The sequence below is a fragment of the Helicoverpa zea genome, chromosome 22 (genome assembly GCF_022581195.2).
Source record: "Helicoverpa zea isolate HzStark_Cry1AcR chromosome 22, ilHelZeax1.1, whole genome shotgun sequence".
NCBI classification, from domain to species: Eukaryota; Metazoa; Arthropoda; class Insecta; order Lepidoptera; family Noctuidae; genus Helicoverpa; species Helicoverpa zea.
In genome coordinates, this window is record NC_061473.1 from 10,211,247 (window position 1) to 10,231,244 (window position 19,998).

Consider the following 19,998-nt stretch of genomic DNA (forward strand, 5'->3'; position numbering starts at 1 on the left):
TTGCCGTGCCACATCAAAATCCAACTATAATTATTACCTTGATGAAAAGAAAATTAATAGTTCTCAGCCAAATTTAAAACGGTGCCATCTAAATTATTTTTTGAACATTATGTCAAAAATGATGACTTTAGTGGAACAATTAATTATCATTTAAAGTTACAGATGGAGTTCATATCAGGATTTTTTCATAAACATAGTTAAGGTGATCTTCACACTGCCCCGCATCACGCTGCATCTTGCGTGTCGACGCACCTACGCGCGTTCCTGCGGGAGTGCAGATCTGCATCATCGTGCGGGTTTTTCACGCACTCACGCGCGTAGGTGCGTTTTGTAAATTCACGCACAGCGAGTTCCATTTTCAAATATACACGTCACGCCCATTCAAAATCACGCGCGGCATTGCGGGATTCAGTGTGCCATACCTTGCGTCTCGCCCCGCACCTACGCGCGGGGGTGCGTGTTTCTCCGCATGTATGTGCGTGATCCGCATGAACGCGCGTGGATGCATTTTCAGTGTGTTGGACTATGCGTGTTTTCCATACAAACGGAGATATTTCCATACAACGGAAAAAAACGCATCCACGCACTACGCTGCATCATGCGGGGCAGTGTGATAATCGCCTTAGCTTATCTTCCACTAATGTGGTGGCCTTAAAACAAATTACTTTGAGTGAGTAGTATTAAGTAGACCTTAATTATTTTTTCTGATGCAAAATATGTAAACTTAATCCTAGAAGAAATGAGGATCTATCTCTCGCAAGCGCTGCTAAGCGTGAGGTAGGTAATGTAGGATTCTGTAGCTTTAAAAACAAGCCCAGATACAAAGTGCAGATAAGAAATGGGAGCTCTCTCTATTTAATACCATACACACGTAAAATGCTTTATGCGTCTGAAAACGTACAAATTACGCGCCTCATACCAGAGACATGCTTACTTTCAACTTCTGATCGCAAATACACTGTTCACGATTACGAACAGTCTCAGTAAGACCCGAGCCAAGTCTAAAAACCCTAAAAAACACCTTTTATATAAAACATTTGATGTCATTTAATCACAAAGACAGAATTGTTCTCTGTTGCAAATCCTATCCACCTATATCCTATCCTAATCCAGAATGCATTGCAGGTGTGCATTGCACAAAAACCAATGGTATCCTATTCGAGAAGTCAAAAGAGTTGACCTGCCAACGTCAGTTTCTGCGCTAAGCAAGTGTTCTTAATAGACCATCAGAATTACATTCATCGTTGAATGAGGTGAATAAATTTTCAGAAACCACAATAACAGTAGGAGCCAAAGCGTATTATCGCTTCATAGAGCTCTGATTGGCCCCAGGTGACCAAGTCAGGTCTGATTTGTTCGTTCATCAGATCTTTGAAAGTGTTTCGGTGGATACTTACTGTCGTCCTGTTTACGTGTGACACAAAATATGGTATATAAACGTCCTCCGCAAGAGCGAAATTTTCCCGGTGTGCGGTAGTGACGCACAGTATACAACACTTATGTTTCTTTTGATTTGCTGGCTCCACCAAGAAATGACCAATTGCGAGCGTACATTCTGAAAATCTTGGCAAAACTGCAGGTTTCAAGTACGAACACATGAAGTGGACTCTCACAGATACGTACATTTTGCCTATTCGTGAACTAATGCAAACATTTCGGTGGAGTCCCGGCTTAGGCCACCACATTAGGCGTGCGCGATCCTCGGGCGTGTGAGTAGCGCGGGCGCCGCGCGTGCGTCTCGAGCGCGTTGCGTGAGCGTCGCGTTTTGCTGCCCTGCGGCATTTGCAGCGCGCTCGCGGCGCGCACGCGCCGCTCTCCTTGCCATTTAACTGCTAAGACGTTTAGCGGGCGGCGGGGATAGCGGGCGAAGGGGTAAGAACGCAACTCGAGCGCCGCGTGCTCGCCGCGAGCGCGTCGCTTGCACTCTTCACACATGCCGCAGGGCAGCAAAACGCGCCGTTCACGCAGCGCGCTCGCGACGCCCGCGCTACTCACACGCCCGAGGATCGCGCACGCCTAATGTGGGGTCAGCCTTACCATAGTGAGTAAGTGAAACTATCCTACCCACTTTATCATCCATCCATATACATCCATCCATCCATCCAGCTATTCCCCAACTATGTTGGTGTTGGCTTCCAGTCACCGAATCTGTTTGAGTACCAATATTTTGCTTGGAGCGCCTACCTATCTACAATCCAGTCAACTACACAAGACGATATCCATGGTAAGACTGACAGACTTTCTGGCTTCTGGTTAGTCGCAGTAGCTGCAGAAAATGTACAAATGACAGCTTTGTCAGACTCAAAGCATGTAGACATAGATTATAGCTGTTTCCTGTGAAAATTACTTACGCACCATACGTAATAATTTTCCAAATTGGCTGAACAACGTCACAAACTTTACTTCTTTTGTTTAGATAAATGGTCACATCCACAACACAACCTTGATCAATGAATCTATGCGACTGCCAAGTGCTAATCCTAATTATACTGTCACGTGAAAGAATGCACCTACGGGATAAGTAGTATTTTGACGATTCTATATTGCCCACGCAGACGAAGTTGCGGGCAACAGCTAGTTATAACATAATATTCTAATTGGGGTGTTTGAGGGTGTGCGTTAATTACGTTACATGTTGTATATCACCTATATGTATGTCTTAAAAAATTGGAATGGAATGAACGTTTTATTTACCTACGTCACAAACAATCTGGAATATCTGCTGTCCCGGGCATCGAACCCGAGACCTCGTGTATAGCTGTCCTGCTATCGACAACTAGACCAACGAGGCAGTATTTTCATATATTTTCACAGAATTGCAGAAAAAAAAATCTGAAATGACATTCCGCACCAAGTAATCAAATTCAGCTCCTATTTAGCTACTTAATCACTTTCTCATTAATTATGAAATATGCAAAATTATCTACAATTAGCTTATCAATACGCATATGACGAACAATTAACACTAATACGAAATTCATTAATTACCACTGATTGATTCCTATTGCAATTCATTGAAATATGTGTAGGTATTATGCACTAAAAAGCCCACTATTGAAATCCCATGACAAACAAGGAAAGCAAATTGGTACCATATACCATAGAGGGCGCACACACTACAAACTTTAAATCGTCCACACTTAACAATGATTAGGCATTTCTTCGGTATCAGACCGACAAAAAACTTTGAATGAATTCACGATTTTCTAAGAAAAAAACTGACACGACGTTAGACGATGCACGGCCTTCAAGCCACACCTCCGCGCCCGTCGGAGTGGGGAGCGTGAGGTTTTTTCGTTACGGAATTTCTGGATTTGGTCCCCGCGCTCAAGGCCTGCGATAGAAGCTATGCAATAGCTTAAAACTTACTACCTAAATAAATAAAAGTTTTACCAGCGCATTTCAGTCTTGCGCAAAAAATGAGATCAGAGACCGGCAAATTATAACATAGACAGGTTTCAAACCTGAATACCTGTGGTCTAGAAGATTATTTTTAATCACCGTGCATACAACGTTATTAGTAATTATCCATAATTAATGTTGCATACTACTTTAAAATTCCCACGTTCACGTGAGTTCGTCATCGGCGCCGTTGAAGCGTTAGACAATAATTTATGGGAGTCACTTGGACACTCGTTGTGCATGTCAATCGTTGGGTTAATCATCTTGATGATTACATTTCTATAAAAATAGCAAAAAATACCTTTACCTATATACCTGTATTGCGCAGTGTATGTAAATATGGTACATATAACATGGGCTATAAGAGAGTGAGGGAATAGTGAGTGCACCTGTGTCTGCCCAAATGCTCGTGCACTATAATATGTCCTGCGCAGCTGGCTGATCTCCTTATATGAGAACGGCTGCCGTTGTCACCAACCGACACTGAGCGCATGTAGTGATTAACGCTCAATCCTGCTCTATGTAAAAGGAGGCCGCAGTTCACGATAAAAAGGTTGATGATGATAGCTTAGTACATAAGGAAGTGCATAAGGGAGTACATAAGGGTGTACATAAGGGAGTACATAATTCAGTACATAAGGGAGACCATAAGGGAATACATAAGGGTGTACATAAGGGAATACATAAGAGAGTATATAAGGGAATACATAAGGGATTACCTACATAACGGAGTACATAAGGGAATACATAAAGGAGTACAAAAGGGAGTACATAAGGGAATACATAAGGCAATAGATAAGGGATTACCTACATAAGGGAGTACATAAGAGAATACATAAGGGAGTATACAAGGGAGTAGGTACATACGGTCGATGAAAGAGACCAAGGTGAAAAGTAGGTAGGTATTAGGTTCTTTCCCTATAGCAAAGTTAATACTAAGTAAACCAGGACAGCTCACAATATTTCCGTCTCTTATTATAACTTACAGAAAATCTTTTTTTTGTCACACCGACAATGAAGTAATGAGACAACTATGCTCTTACTCTATAGAGTCATAATAATAACGAAAATACGTCACGGTGAGAAATTCCATGAAATAAGACATTACAAGGGCGTGATTTGAATTTTAATATCCAGGTTTTGCCTTGAACTTGATTCTTAGTAAAACTAATACCAACATAATTTAACATTTTAGGTCCGTAAGTCCCCTAAATATTCTGCAAAAAATTAAAGGCGTTACAATCTGCCTAGCCTTTTCCCAACTAAATATTTTGGGGTCGGCTTTCAGTCCATACGAATGCTGCTGGTTACCAGTGTTTTAACCGATTGTCTCTCTGACCTCCTCAACCAGTTACTCGGGCAATCCAATACCCCTTAGTAAGACAGGTTGTCAGACTAACTGGCTTCTGACTACCAGCAAGGACTGCCAAAGATGTTCAAATGACAGCCGGGACCGACGAATAAATCGAGCCTTCCTAAACACGGAAGTAGTTTGTCACGACAAGATAGTCGAATGCCCACCACTGTTTGACTGAACCACGAGCACTTCAAGTTCAAAGTGTTACAGGTACTAAATTCAGTTGAAAGTAACAGTAAAATGAGGTAAAATGTATTAATTATCTCCGCCGTGTACGGGAAAATACCAAGGTGATCCTATCTGGTCCGGTTTGCAATAAATGACGGGAACGGGACGTCCCAGCTTTAAGTTTTAGTCAGCAATATAGATAATATGTGTCTGGTTTCCCTTTACTTTAGCTATATTTAAACGAGGGCTGTTCTCATCCCGCCAGTGACAGGAGCGCCACAGTCGAAGTCTGATCTCGCGAGTGAATATTATCGAGCTTTGAAGTTCATTGAGTGAGTTTTTTTTTAAGTTTTTATAAGTACTTCAAATGCCAAGATGTCAGATAACTCCTGAATTTTAATTTATTTAACTAGTTGCTATTTATAAATGCTCAATACTTCTCCGTGTGAGAGGAGGCCTGTGCCCAGCAGTGGGACGATAAGTGAAGAGTTTTTTGCGCCACTTCTTCCCAGCTAAAACCATAAGAAGTGGTGAAGGGTGGGCGTTTTCGGGGCTGTCTTTTGTAAATTTCTGACGTTCGAAAAGTGCTGTATTGAAGCCAATTTTTAATAAATTGTATTTTAATTTTATAATTCCATCTGCAGGAACTATCCAACATGTCTCATGTAGTGTGGTTACTTAGTGCACTTTGGCTGTCTACTGCGTGCGCGCAACTGGATATCTTTAACAAGATCCAAAGAGAACTGACCAGTGAGGCGCAGTCTGTGATGACCCCCGTGGCCAAAGGCTTAGCTAACATAGGATTCAGTCAATGTAAGTATTAATTGTAGAAAGAATGTTAAAATATTAGTTGATACGGCAGGGCACACAGTTGGTAGAAAGTGAAGCGCATCTATTTTTTGGGATAAAATCATCAAATGACCCCTTCCACTGTGGGTGCAGCGTGAGAGAGTGTAAGACTTTTACTGACTAGAACCCACCATGTTCCTTCTGAAGCCCTTAGCGTACCAACGCCACGGTAACTCACGCAAATAATCCTACAGCCCCGACAGGAGGTAAAGAGGATCTCATTCCGCATTGGCTATTGAAATTCCAAATTATTTTACATGACCATCGTGCACTTCGCTGCCAATACTATATATGTACATAAGGACCCCAAACATAATGACGTACGGAACGTAACGGTACTCTAAACACTAAACATTTTGACATGTATATTCAGGTGCCAAGATTAAGAAGCTGGTGGGAGTAAGCTACGACTCTTTCGATAAAGAGCCCGACATGAGCAAGCTGACACTCGTCTTTACGACCAGGTATAGAAAATGTATTAAAGTTGTTTAAATTCGCTTGACTTACTAAGACAGGTCACTTTAGACATTAAACAAAACAAATCAAAACATGGGTTACTACATAGCTACTACCTACTACTTTCAGGTCGATGTCCGTGACGTATAACCTGAGTGACGCAGTGCGACTCATCCCCTTGACTCCAGGGTACAACCCCAAGAATCCATTCAGGATCTTCCTGCACGGCTTCACCCAAGATCCTACTGAAAACAGCTACAAGGAAATCAGCAAGGCTTTCCTTGATCAAGGTAATTAGGGCTGGAGCTTTTTCTAACACTTCCTAAAAGTAATGCTCGAAGGTTACGGATAACTTTTGTTCCAACTTTGTGACATGATAACTGCTATTGTCCAGGAGACTGCAACATCCTGGCGCTGGACGCGAGCTCGCTGATCCGCTGGCTGTACCTGCGCTCCACCACCATGACGCGCTTCATAGGAGAGAAGCTCGGCGCAATGTTGGCAGCGCTCGTCAATGGTGAGTTCAAGTTCTATAGACTAAATCGGATAGCAGGGCTAATTTCAGGAATACTATTCTTCTTGCTATAGTTTGTTCATATTTTACAAACTCTTCAATATCGTAGCATTTTCAAATCTGTGCTATGTTGACTACGTTTTTTCTTCACAGCCGGTCTCGACCCATCCAACATCCACTTGATCGGGCACAGCCTGGGCAGTCACATCTCAGGGTTCACGGGCAAGACGTTCCGCAACCTAACAGGGGGTCTCATCGGTAGGATATCAGGCCTGGACCCCGCGGGACCCTGCTTCGCAGACGTAGAGGCTTCTTGCAGGCTGAACAAGGACGATGCTAAGTTTGTCGATGTCATACATACTGATGATGGGGTGTATGGGCTGGATGGACAAATTGGTAAGTTGTAGTCAGTGATTTTAAGTGGGGCTAGGTATCTATGGCTAGACAATGTTACAGTAAAGTTGTATCTTCAACAAGTTGTATCTTAGAAAAGTTTTGACAGATAATACCCCTTCCACCAGGTCACGTGGACTTCTACCCGAACAGCGGTTCGGAGCAGCCGAACTGCCTGTTACAGACTTGCAGCCACAACCGCGTGTGGCTCCTGTACGCCGAGTCGGTACTGAATCGCGACGCCTTCCTCGCGGCCAAGTGTGCAAGCTATGAGGACTTCAGGAAGGGACAATGCGACTACAATGATACCAGGTAATGTGATTCACACGCATTTGCTGCGCAGCATCGGGTGCCACCCTATGCTACGCCGCCAAAAAATCGAAAATTGAAATTCAAAAACGTGTCGGAATCATTGATGGAGCTTTTTGTTAGGTTTAACATAAAAAAAACCGGAGTCAAATCATGGCAAACTTATAAAGCGCGAGCGAAAATTTTGGGACACAAAAATACCTAAAGAAATGAGTAAAAAACAAACAACAACTGCATAGTAAAAAAGCCGCGAGTGTAGCGAGCGCGACGTTTTTTAATTTTGGGACAAAAAAGTACCTCCTAAACAGCCTATAAAAAACCACCAAGTGTTTTTTTTTTTTAATTGTTGGTTTTAACTTGTTTTTGCTACTTCGGAGCTTAAATTTTTTGTTAGATTGAGGACTCAAAAAGTAAGCGCAGAACAAATCTGAAATAAAGAAAAAACCGATTGATTTGAGGATTTTTTTGGTCGTGCAGATATGTGGCGGAATATTTTGACGGTTATTGGGATCTTCCTGCAGTAATACAATTAGGTACATTTAACGAATAGTGGATGCAGGTCGCCTCCAACAGATATCTGTGGAGATCTAAGGGGGATCGTTCACTGTTCGTGCTGTGAGACTGTGGAATTCCCTTCCACACTCGATACGCGAAAGCCAATCGTTGGATGCATTTAAGAGACGAGTAAAGGAATACTATTTATCAAGATGATATTTCTATTCTTATATATATATATATATATATATTATATTACATATATATTACACTGGCCAACAAATTATTTTTCATTTTTTGGTGCAAAGGTGAAATATACAATTTCTTGTAGAATATTTGATACGCAATCGAAGTCCAGAACATAAAGTTGCACTAGCACGTAGGGATTTAGAGATATACCCCTCCTAAAGTACCAAAAACGCGTTTTTTTTATGAAATTTGATGTAATTTTTTGGGGACAGCAGAATTTTCTAGTAATTTCTAACTAAAGCATTATATAGTACTACTTTCCCCGCATTAACCCCATTTTAATTTATATTTTTGCAAGTTTTCTTTCTCAATATATACCATTTTATATCTAAAGTGGAGTTTTTTCATACTAACAGGCCAAATAAAATATAGGGAAGATCGAACTATCGTAGCTGTATACAAATTTCATGAAAATTTAAACTCTTAGCGTTCGAAAAAAATATGAATTTCAATCGGGAAGAGTAGTACTATATAATGCTATAGATAGAAACTAAAAAACAATTTTGCTGTCCTTCAAAAAAATCGTCAAATATCGTTAAAAAACGCGTTTTTGGTACTTTAGGAGGGGTATATCTCTAAATCCCTACGTGCTAGTGCAACTTTATGTTCTGGACTTCGATTACGTATCAAATAATCTATAAGAAATTATATATTTCACCTTTGCACCAAAAATGCTGTTGACCAGTGTTATAATCTATATGTATTATGTTTATATACTGTGTAGCTCTACTACATACATATGTTTAGTTTATTGTTATTTAATATTTGTTTAGTATTTCATATTTGTTGTGCACATATAATTGACCCTACCTCTATCGAATATCTCTATCGCTTTAAGGTTGGCTGTAAGAAAACCCAATTCTGGGTTAAGCTCGCCGTTGTACATAACTGTCTGTATCCCGTATGTATTTACTGTTTAGTGTGCAATAAAGAATAAGGAAATGATGATGAACGAATAGTGACTGTGATGGCCAACCGTGGCTGCACCATGTAACTACCTTCCAATGTCAAAATACTGACACTCGAAATGCTAAAATTAAAGCTATTATTTGTCAATTTTCCAGAATAATGGGGTATTTCACTTCCCCTGAGTCCCGAGGGAAGTACTTCCTGCAGACGTCAGACGAGGTGCCTTACGGCCGCAGGTCAGAAGGTCTGAAGTACGTCAAAAACGAGGGTCTTCTCAGAAAGATCGTTAATAAATTAAAAGGATAACAGCCTTAGCTCATTAAAACATGTCTTACTCTCCTACGTGCATTTAATAATTTCTAATATAATATTTTTACGTCCTACTCTTAATTTAAGTCATTTCTTATATACTTTTTTTTATAAATGTTATTAAATAAACGTCTTGTTTTATTTATGAACTAAAAGTCAGCTGGCTACTCTTCCCATATTTCTGAAGGCGACTAGCGTTGACATGTGGCTATCCCTCCCTGCTATCCCAGAAATAGCAATCTTTGAAACCAACCAGTAAATCCTTGGTTGTATCACCAAAAATTGCCAAAAAATCACATTCACATTACTTAATCCTGTTTTCTTTACACCCAGAAGAAGTTTATCAATCTTACCACTTTTCGGCAATGTAATTCAACAGTTCTATGAATTTATACGAGGGCCATCAAAATTTCCTATAAAAATAAGAAAACAAGACTATATTTAACCTCTCAGTTAAAGGTAAACAGCGCAATCAGAACGATTCAATTAAACCGGTTTGTCAAGTTCAATGCTACCTCGCTAGGCTGTGCCTGCGGCTTCACTCGCATACTTCATGGTAATTACCTAACTACCTTACACGTGAACAGTTATTTGTAATTATTATAATCATTGAACACCATTCTAATAGGATAGGTATTATTGCTTTGCTCCATTTTATATACCTATATTTTTTTACAATTTATCATGCAAACAATGTACCTAGGTACCTAATTTTTGACAAAAAACAATTGTACATACAACTATTTGAAAAAAAAAGAAAAATAAATTAATTAATATGCAAAGCCAACAACAGAGAAATAAATTGCACCTTTCCCAATAAAAGCAAGTGCAAACGAGGAAAATGCAGTATAAATGAATAATTAAAATATTAAATATTAATAATTTGCCTTTAAAGTAATAATATATTATGTAAGTACCTACTTTACTATAATGTACTGCTGAAAAAACATAAATATGTTTTAAGCTATGTCAAGTGCATTTTCATGTCCGAAGGTTCGTCATCATTTTAATTGCTGAAGTCGGATCAGTCAAAGAGTTAAGAAAATACCTCGACCCTAAGACCGAGGGGGGATTTTCTAGAAAAGCAAGGAACATGGGTCAGTACTTCAAATATTGGCCCATCACGCCCTGTCCCACAGTCTTGAAAGACGACAAAAATAAGAAAAATGTGCAGCCATTTTAAAACATTTTACGCGTAGGTACTATATACGTATTTTAACTTTGGATTACAATAAAAAGACGTATTCATAATATATTCATCATCTGCCCGGCCTTTTTAATCATACCTATTTTTGTTAAACTGTACCTACCATAGACTTGGGGGTCCGCGCTTTTGGCTACATTTATTTTTTTAGAATAGTTACCTAATTACAATAATCGTTGTCTTGGCCTCACAAAATAATGTCTACTTAGTTAATCATATTTTGTAGGTAATTACTTTTACAACTTAGAGGCGAAAGCAAAGCAGATTCACGCGTATTCCTAGTATAGTTAATGAAAATTAACCGAACAATATTTACGTAGGTACATAAGTTGTGGCATGGTTTACCTATCGTTTGACATATAAACGAGGGCGGGTCTGTCCTCAGCAGTGTGAGGAGCGCCACGGTCGAGGTCAGATCTCGCCGGTGACCATATCGACACCTTATTCCGTATCGTAAGTACAAGACGTTTTTTTTAATTTATTTAAAATTATAAATAATTAAGAACAAAAACAATTAATAAGGTAAGTTATTTCCTTTTTTTTTTGATAAGCAATTCTTTACAAAATGGATATGCTCATGTAAAGTCCGGGACATTTTTAGATACTAATTTTTAGAAGTTGATAAAATTTTTGCATCTGATATTTACTGCCGTAATTTTTTGCAATATTGTTGCTAACAGGCTTTATTCTTTATGTCAACAAATCCCGGATATAACTTCATAAAAATATAAAAAGGGGAAAAATAAATAAAGATCGCAACAAATCCCGAAATTATCTTCATATCAAATTAGAAAAATAAATATAACTCGTGCGTGTCAGCCGAAATAGAACGAAGATTTTTTTATTTTTTTTACTACTAGGAGACCATTAACGGATAATATAATTAAAGTAAGTCGTTATAATTGAACCAGAATTCAAGCTCTTATAGACTCCCAAAAATAGTCAAAATTTTGTATTATTTTTAGTTTATAAAGATAATTGGCTTTATTTATTAGCTTAAAAGTAGTTAGTAAGTTAATAAGGTCCGATGGGACTGGCATGTACATTGTATAAAAGTCCCTAATTAAAATAAAGAGAAAAAAAAAAAGATAATTGGCATATTTTGGTAAGAATCGTAAATAAACACGTAGAGAAAATCGCACGCACAGCTATTTACTACCTTGATAACGTATAAAGTCGTCTAGATATGCTTTTTATAATAGTATTTATTATATTTATACTATTTGATATTATCACGATTACTCCGTATGGTCACGCAGGCTGCTTTTCGAGAAAAAAACATTTTTGCACGTCGTAAGATTTCTATAACAAATAAAGTAAAGTTGTTTGCATTATACTCAATTTAAAAAAAAACGATTTTAATAATTTTCTTTTAGTCCTCCATGATATACTTACCTAAACTTATTTTAAAATAAAAAAAAACTTAGTACTTAGGTTATTTAAGTACACCGGGTCAATTGGCGACGTAATTTGTCATAATGCACAAAAAATGCAATTATGTATAAAAAAATATTTACTCTGATATTTACAATGCATATTTACAATAAATATAAAACACTTTACTCTTGTGTATCTTGTTATCATAATAATACGTCATTATTTTATTTCGTTTCGATAATAGCTAGTGAATTAAGAAAACAATCATGAACTTCAGAATTATCTAACGCGAAGGTCGTATTAATTAAATAAAAATACGTAAAAACAAATAAGTATCAGTTATCATTTTTACACTTTATCAATACGTACGTAATCTTCTGGTCGCTTCCACGAATTCTATTCTTATAATAAAAGCTGAAGAGTTGGAACGCGCAAATGTTAAAAACATAAATATTGTTCCCGTTTGAAAATGTTTAAATTACTAACCGATTTCCCGAGGTTTCAGCCTAGTCCCGTGGGAATACAGCCTAGATAAATATTACTCAAAAAGAGCGTTCCAATACCTAGTGAGATAATTTTCCAAATAGGTTCAATAGTTTCGGAATCTTTTGGGGGTACTAACAAGTAAACAAAAAATATCTCCTCTTTTGTATTTAGCTATCTCCACTTCTCATTTCATGATTTCGGTGTAACATAATATAATTAAACTATAGTTTTACTGTGTGCCTAAGCTTAATCATCAATAGATGACGCACATGACGTGCAAATAAAGGTACATGACCTATTAGCAAAAATAAAATTCGGGAACCGACTGCCTATGCAATTTCAGAGATCTCTCATAAGTATTCTAAACAGGCTTTGATGTGGTTTACATGAGCAACATCGATTATGTCTAGAATATAAAAATCTAGATGACATAATAAATGAATCAGTTTGTGGTGAAGAGTCAGATCATCATGATGATGGCTGGAACAGTCGCACATACGGGTATTTCATCAATCTAGGCGGCCAAAAATATTTGTGTGGCTTTTCTTGTTTTAAATGATGGAAATAATATATGTGTAATATATACGGGGAATAACTTTTATAATTTCATAAAAAAAAGCAATAAAACACAAATAAAAAAAAAACTGAAAAAACTATATATTTTTACAAACTCTTACGTACACTTATCTACATTAGACTATATATTGACATAAGCTTACATACGCTTATATATACAACCATTACTATTTACATATTCATACATTACTTAATTAATTTACCAATAACAATACAATTTTTTCAAATTAATTCAACTCCTCATTCTAACTTTCTGATTCTGTTGGGTTTGGTGTATACCAGACAGAAGCATGATTAATGTTTCAGGCAGAAACGAATACATCTTCTTTTCTTTATTATCCTTGAGGCACTAAGAAATGGATCTGAGCTTAAAAGAAGCCTATTTAAAATATGTCTATTACAGAACTCTAGAGAATTTCCTTCAGTAATCCTGTCTGTACGTCCTAAAATGTTTGTTCCGTGCCTCTGCTGCTTCCTCAGACTGTTGTCCTGTAGGTAACAATGCATTTTATTATATCTGACCCGTGTACAAGTACTTTGTGCAGTGTGGGTGTCATTGGGTGCCATGGGTAGAGTTTTATGTATATAGTTATATGTAGTAGTTATATGTATGATTTAATCCACCTTTGTTGTTATTTCCGATTTAAAATGAACAAAATTGATTTTCAGTGTTTTTAACTGATCTTCATTATTAAGAAGGTGGTCTCTCAAAAAACCTAGTTTTTCTTCAAAATTGAGTAAATTTTCATTTTTCATAATATTAAAGAGAGGTTTACGAGTCACTATTCTCACTCCGGAAGTACACACTTATATCTGGAACAAGTAAATATTACTTTTAGACATTAAGAATTTTTTTCAAAAATTTTGCTTTTGTTGACTGTGAAATTCAATGTTCTAGGGTTTTGCGCATCCGCGGTATTCCGGGGCAAATTTTTTTAGTATTCGTTACTTGAGGGTCTATAGTTTACATATAAATTACAAAACTTGCCGGATCTACCACGATACTAAAACAAATAGCCTCGTAAACATAAATTTCTTTAAAAAAGTATCATAATTTCAGACGTGATTTCTCGACCTCTAAAAGTACTTTAAAATAACACAAATTTTAATAAATTTATTACAAGTAGATCATCACATACCTGTTCTTTCCGAATCCATTGCTACTTTTCACTAGGTAAACACAGAAAAACTTCAGTTTAACACACAAAGTTAACGATTTTGTAAATAGCCGACAACGGACACATGCACAAGAATCAATGATCAACTTTCGACTGATTTTTCCGGAAAACGCGCAACGGAAAAAGGGTGGGGGTGGCAGTCTATTGTTTCCTGGAATGTCCCCTGCCTCAGGTGATCAATGAAATTTGCGTTCCTAGAATTTTGTTATTTTGACTTTTGGCCGCCCAGATCCATGAAATACCCGTATGTGAGTCGTCCGACAGTCAACCCGGTGGTAGGTTAATTTTTTTCTTTTTTTTAAACCTTGCTCCCAATCAAAGTTTTCAGTCAGTATGATACCAGACAAATGCCTGATCGTTATTACGTGTGTACTTCCATCCATCTCCATACTGATTTATGAGCCCATACAAACTATCTTCCGAAGTGCGTTTACTCTGGTCTACTCTTATACTTATCAACAAATATTTCAATGTCTACGTTACGCTATTATAATATCTACCTGCGTAGTTTATATGATAGTTCCGCTTTTAAGAAAGTACTTAACTGAACTTAAAAACTTCCGCAGTTGTTTTTTATTATAATTAATTAACTGTGTAGATTTATATGAATGAGATGAGATTTATATATGATAACGACAATGTTTGTTTTGTATTTTAATTACCCGTGTAAACTGTTCTAGGATTATTTTTTAAATTTGTTTGCGTAGATAAATGATCTAGGAAAACAACAATAAAAGAGGAAGTAAGGGGAAGTAAATCTTTTAAACCAAATCTAATACAAAAAAAGGTTTTGTTGCCGAGCCTTAAGAACAGTTATAAAACGTACCTAAATGAAATAATAGTGTCTGTTAATATGTCACATCGGATAACATTAAGAGCTTGTTAACTTTACCAAACGTTACATAACTCATGGTTAACAATTATGTTTAAAATTAGCGATAAATTCACCTTAATGTTTACGTTTTCACAATTAACTGGAGTTTTAATTGTTTTGCAACAATTTTGGGTTAATTTGAAATTGATAATCAACATTTGTTTTTGTATTTCGTTGTGAGAGGAAGAAAATTTTATTGTTTTAAGGAATTAAATTAAAATGAGTGTGGTGGAAACAACTACTAACGGTTATGATGTATTTTTCGACGAGATAAGTGATTTTGTGAGTGATAATTATGTGTTTTTCTTATAAATAAAAGAGTACACATCGATTAAAAAAATATAAATTCAAAACATAGATAAAGTAGGAATTAACTATCGTAATGACTGTCAAAAATGTTCGCTAATATCCAGGACCCACAAATACGAGCTTGACACGATCAAACAACCTTTGAGATTGTAACTCTGTCAGGATTTCCACAAATAATTTTTATAATCCTAATAAAAAAATGCACTCAAATAAAACAAGTTTACCTAAATGTTACAGACTATTTTTAGTTATCTTGTTTTATAAAAAGACAATACAATCAAGCTAGAAAATAATATTGACCTATTCCACTTCAAAAGTCGTTTTAATTAAGTAAAAACAACGTCGAATCTATTGAATTTTTAAGTAGAATTCATTAGGATGCCGCATTCGCGCGCGCACTTTCGTGATATGAGCCAGTAAGTCTGACACCAGTCTAACCAAGGGGTATTGGGTTGCGCGGGTAACTGGGTTGAGGAGGTCAGAAAACACTGGTACTCACGGTAGTCTTGTAAAACACTGGTACTCAGCTGCATGCGGTTACAGTGGAAGCCAACCCCAACAAAGTTGGGGGGAAAAGGCTTGGGAGATGACTTGCATGGGGTTAGCAAGCAAGATGGCGGCACGGCCTTCCACCGTAATAAGGCTAAGAATTCCTCTCAAAGGCAGACTAGGATCCATATTATCTTCTGTTCCAGGTGCCATCGAACATGTCTCGTCTAACAACGTTCCTGACGGCACTGTGGCTGTCAGCGGCGTCAGCGCAGCTCGGCATCTTAAAGAACATCCAGAAGGGAGCCACCAATGAGGTGCAGGCTGTCATGGACCCCGTGGGGAAAGGCATCGCTTTTGTTGGAAATAGTCAATGTAAGGAACTCAAAGGATTACCTTATTAAGGTGAAATAGATCTCGATATCAAAGAATCCAATCAGGTGGACTTGTCAATAAAAAAAATTAAAGCTGTAACGAAAATAGAATTGAAACAAAACACTACTAGTATGAAATTAACTATACAAGAAAGAAAGAAACATTAATTATTTGCATATGAGCAGGTACAAGTAACTATAGTCCTATTCTTTTTCAATTCAAAGCAAATGGTCCAGATGCTATCCAGCCTAATTTTCACATGTAGACAGACATTTGAACCTTGTAATAATATTGTCAGGTGGCAACGTGAAGAAGTTAACAGGAGTGGACTACGACTCGTACTCGCAGGAGCCCGACATGAGCAAGCTGGCACTCGTCTTTATAAGCAGGTGAGGAAATTCGTAGCTTTTAATGTCTAGAAAAACATAGCGAGGGACCCTAACAACATAGGTTGATAATAATGACCCTTGCATTTGTAAAGTTAGCCATTTGGCTTCTTGAACATTTGTTATATGTATCTTGTAAATCTACATCTAATCTTGTCGATCTTAGACTTTGCTTTCAACGAAGGTATGTCTATCACACACGGAAAGTTAATTGGCGCAAACTGTAAGTTATTTTTCCATAACTCTTGTCTTTCAGGTCGATATCCGTGACATATAACCTCAGCGACGCAGCGCGACTGATCCCGCTGTCCCGGGGGTTCAACCCCAACAACCCCTTCAGGATCTTCCTGCACGGCTTCACCGATGACCCCACCAAGGACAGCTACAAGAACATCAGCAATGCTTTCCTTGCTCAAGGTAAAAACATTAAAACGCCTCATTCTGAGGGTGGAAGAAATTACTTTATATAATCCATGTCCTTTCTAGACCCATGAAAATTGTTAGACATTTTGGAGTCTCCTGATCATCATCATCCTCCGAGCCTTTTTCCCAATCATGTTGGAGTCTCCTGATCACGTCCAAGCTATGTAATGATTCGGTCCTCCATTCATCGAAAAAAAGTATCCATAGATGTAGTTACTTGACCCACCTTTGAGAAATAACTTTGAAACTCCTGGCAAATAAAATTTCTAGGGAGCACATGGTCTGCTCGCCTGCTAAAAAGAACTCATTTAACCAATTATCGTAATCTCTAGGAGACTGTAACATCCTGGCGCTGGATGCGAGCTCGCTGATCCGCTGGCTGTACCTGCGCTCCACCACCATGACGCGCTTCATCGGAGAGAAGCTCGGAGCAATGTTAGCGGCACTCGTCAACGGTGAGTTTAAGAACCTCTTACTATTCAATATATCTAGTAGTATGAAGGATGGGGCTTCACAGAACAAATGCAGTTCGTATCAAATAACTTTACAATTGCGAAGTATGCGAATGCTTAATTCTCATACAGGTCTCGTCGAGAAGCGTCATTTGTTCAGGCCACTAATGATTAAATAGGAAAAAGAATGATTATTCAACATAATCATAGAATTCTTACGAATTCTATAAAACAGAATGTGTTCTCATGCGAAGAGTCAAATGACCTAACTTTAGAATGCAAAATTATATGTCGCGACTGTACCTACGTCTTTAGCCATGTATAAAGTTAGCTCTACGTCCACCGCACCTTATCTGCAAGAAGGCCTGACATACCTTCCTTATGGCATATCCGCTGTCTTTCCTTCCTTCGTGAGATAGACAGATAATCTCATGAATGACGCATCATCTAAAGTACAGAACAACAAAGTACCAGTTACAGAATCTAAAGTATTCAGTAACAAAGGAACAGGTGCATCTAAGACATTGCCTATAATGCGGAAGACATTGCAGTTATTTATTTATTGTGACAGACATCGGAACGAAATGATTGCTATCATCACGCAGATGCACGTGGGATAAACAGCTATTGTGTTACATACACCATTGTCTGATGCATTTGTTTACTTGAAGTAGCAGTTTTGTACTCATTTATCTGATTATGTCTACTTAAATGAATGGATGCGTCTATTACTGTCCTAGAGAAAAGTTCATTTGTTCAAGATCTAGTTAGTTTTTGTAATTCTTGATAAAAATAATTATCTATCTGTTCACTGATTGTGTGAGTAGTTAAAAGTTGTTTTCATTTGCGAAGAAGGCGAACCTTTTAGCGCCTGAATAACAACAATAGCAAATCTCATTTCAGTACCCTAAACTCTTGCTAGTAGATAGGGCAATATCTAAATGACTCGATTAAACTCAATTTGTAAAACAATTTTTTTTTTTATCCCACAGCGGGCGTCGACCCTTCCAACATCCACTTGATCGGACACAGCCTGGGCAGCCACATCTCAGGGTTCACGGGCAAGACGTTCCGCAACCTGACGGGGACCCTCATCGGCAGGATATCAGGCCTGGACCCCGCGGGACCCTGCTTCGCAGACCTGGAGGTGGCCTTGAGACTGAGCAAGGAAGACGCGGAGTTTGTGGATGTCATTCATACTGATGCAGGAGTCTATGGACTTGATGAAGAGATTGGTGAGTGCAGGATTGTATAATAAGGTTATTAGCTACACTAGGAAAAGTTTAGAGACTTTTCGAAACGGTTTTCGGTGTTGAGAACTAAGACACTACTTATAAATATAAAACAACAATTTCTATATTCAAGCCATGTAGGCACCTAATTAAGACCCGCGTCTAACCGGCCTTTCCTGACAGGACTGATGCTTTACCATAATCATCATCCACCTGCCCTTCTGGCAGTGGGTCGGCGCAGCATCTCTTCTTCTTCCATACTCTTCTATCTACCGTCATTTCACAGGTTACACTTTCTAGCCATATCCGAAGAAGTAAATGGTGGCTCATATCAGACTATCTGGCTTTAATTGCTAAAAAACGCTTATTTCACCACCAGGTCACGTGGACTTCTACCCGAACAGCGGTTCGGAGCAGCCGAACTGCCTGTTCCAGACGTGCAGCCACAGCCGTGCGTGGCTCCTGTACGCCGAGTCGGTGCTGAATCGCGATGCCTTCCTCGCTGCCAAGTGTACTGATTACGAGGACTTCAGGAAAGGACAGTGCGACTACAATGATACTAGGTAATGTGACCCCAGAGCTTGATAGATTTTCAACGTAAATTGAAGCGATTGAGGGGACTGAAGGAGCTGTTAACATCGGGAACTTCCTTAGGACTTTCATATACATGGTAGAACGTACATAATCATGACAAGATACATATTTAGGTATTGACGAGATAATTCTTAGTTGTAGTCTAGACGCTGGATATGCCTCATGTTATTGAGATCTTGATAACCCCTGATAATCTCTGGTAAAACTTGTGGATGTGATTGTCAAAAGTATTCTTCTTTGCAAGAAAACTAGATGAGCTGTAATAAAACTAGAGCTATTTACTGTTTTCCAGGGTAATGGGATACTTCTGTCCCCCGGACTCCAGGGGGAAGTACTACCTACAGACGGCAGACGAGATCCCATACGGCCGAGGATCAGAAGGTCTGAAGTATGTGAACAACGCGGGTATTGTCAGAAATATTAAATACGTGCTCACGGGATAAACTAACTACTGTTGGAAGAAGCTCGTTTTTAAGGCTGGTGCTTAATTGTAAATGTCAAAGAATGAACAAGTCTGCCTAGTCTTAGCCAGTTTGTGATGAAACTCTTAATTTAAGTCAGTCATCTCTTAAAGTATTGTTGTTATTAATAAAAGGATTTTATAATGTTATGTCTGTTTCATTTTGTTTCTAA

The 19,998-nt window shown here is 38.2% G+C and overlaps 2 protein-coding genes across 3 annotated transcripts; both read left to right on the forward strand.

Moving 5' to 3' along the window:
- Positions 1-5,583: 5,583 nt before the first annotated feature.
- Positions 5,584-9,422, forward strand: LOC124641540 (pancreatic lipase-related protein 2-like). The gene is made up of 7 exons (XM_047179638.1): positions 5,584-5,740; positions 6,150-6,240; positions 6,362-6,522; positions 6,627-6,749; positions 6,900-7,142; positions 7,268-7,451; positions 9,257-9,422. The coding sequence occupies exons 1-7, from the start codon at positions 5,584-5,586 to the stop codon at positions 9,405-9,407; spliced, it is 1,110 nt and encodes a 369-aa protein (XP_047035594.1). The 3' UTR covers positions 9,408-9,422.
- Positions 9,423-10,978: 1,556 nt separating this feature from the next.
- LOC124641626 (phospholipase A1-like) lies at positions 10,979-19,971 on the forward strand. 2 transcript variants are annotated; one of them, XM_047179781.1, is made up of 8 exons: positions 10,979-11,067; positions 16,110-16,278; positions 16,577-16,667; positions 16,921-17,081; positions 17,420-17,542; positions 18,532-18,774; positions 19,151-19,334; positions 19,658-19,971. In XM_047179781.1, the coding sequence occupies exons 2-8, from the start codon at positions 16,122-16,124 to the stop codon at positions 19,806-19,808; spliced, it is 1,110 nt and encodes a 369-aa protein (XP_047035737.1). In that variant the 5' UTR covers positions 10,979-11,067; positions 16,110-16,121; the 3' UTR covers positions 19,809-19,971. The 2 variants fall into 2 exon arrangements, with proteins under 2 accessions (XP_047035737.1, XP_047035736.1); XM_047179780.1 differs by lacking the exon at positions 10,979-11,067 and adding an exon at positions 14,487-14,506.
- The last annotated feature ends 27 nt before the right edge of the window (positions 19,972-19,998 follow it).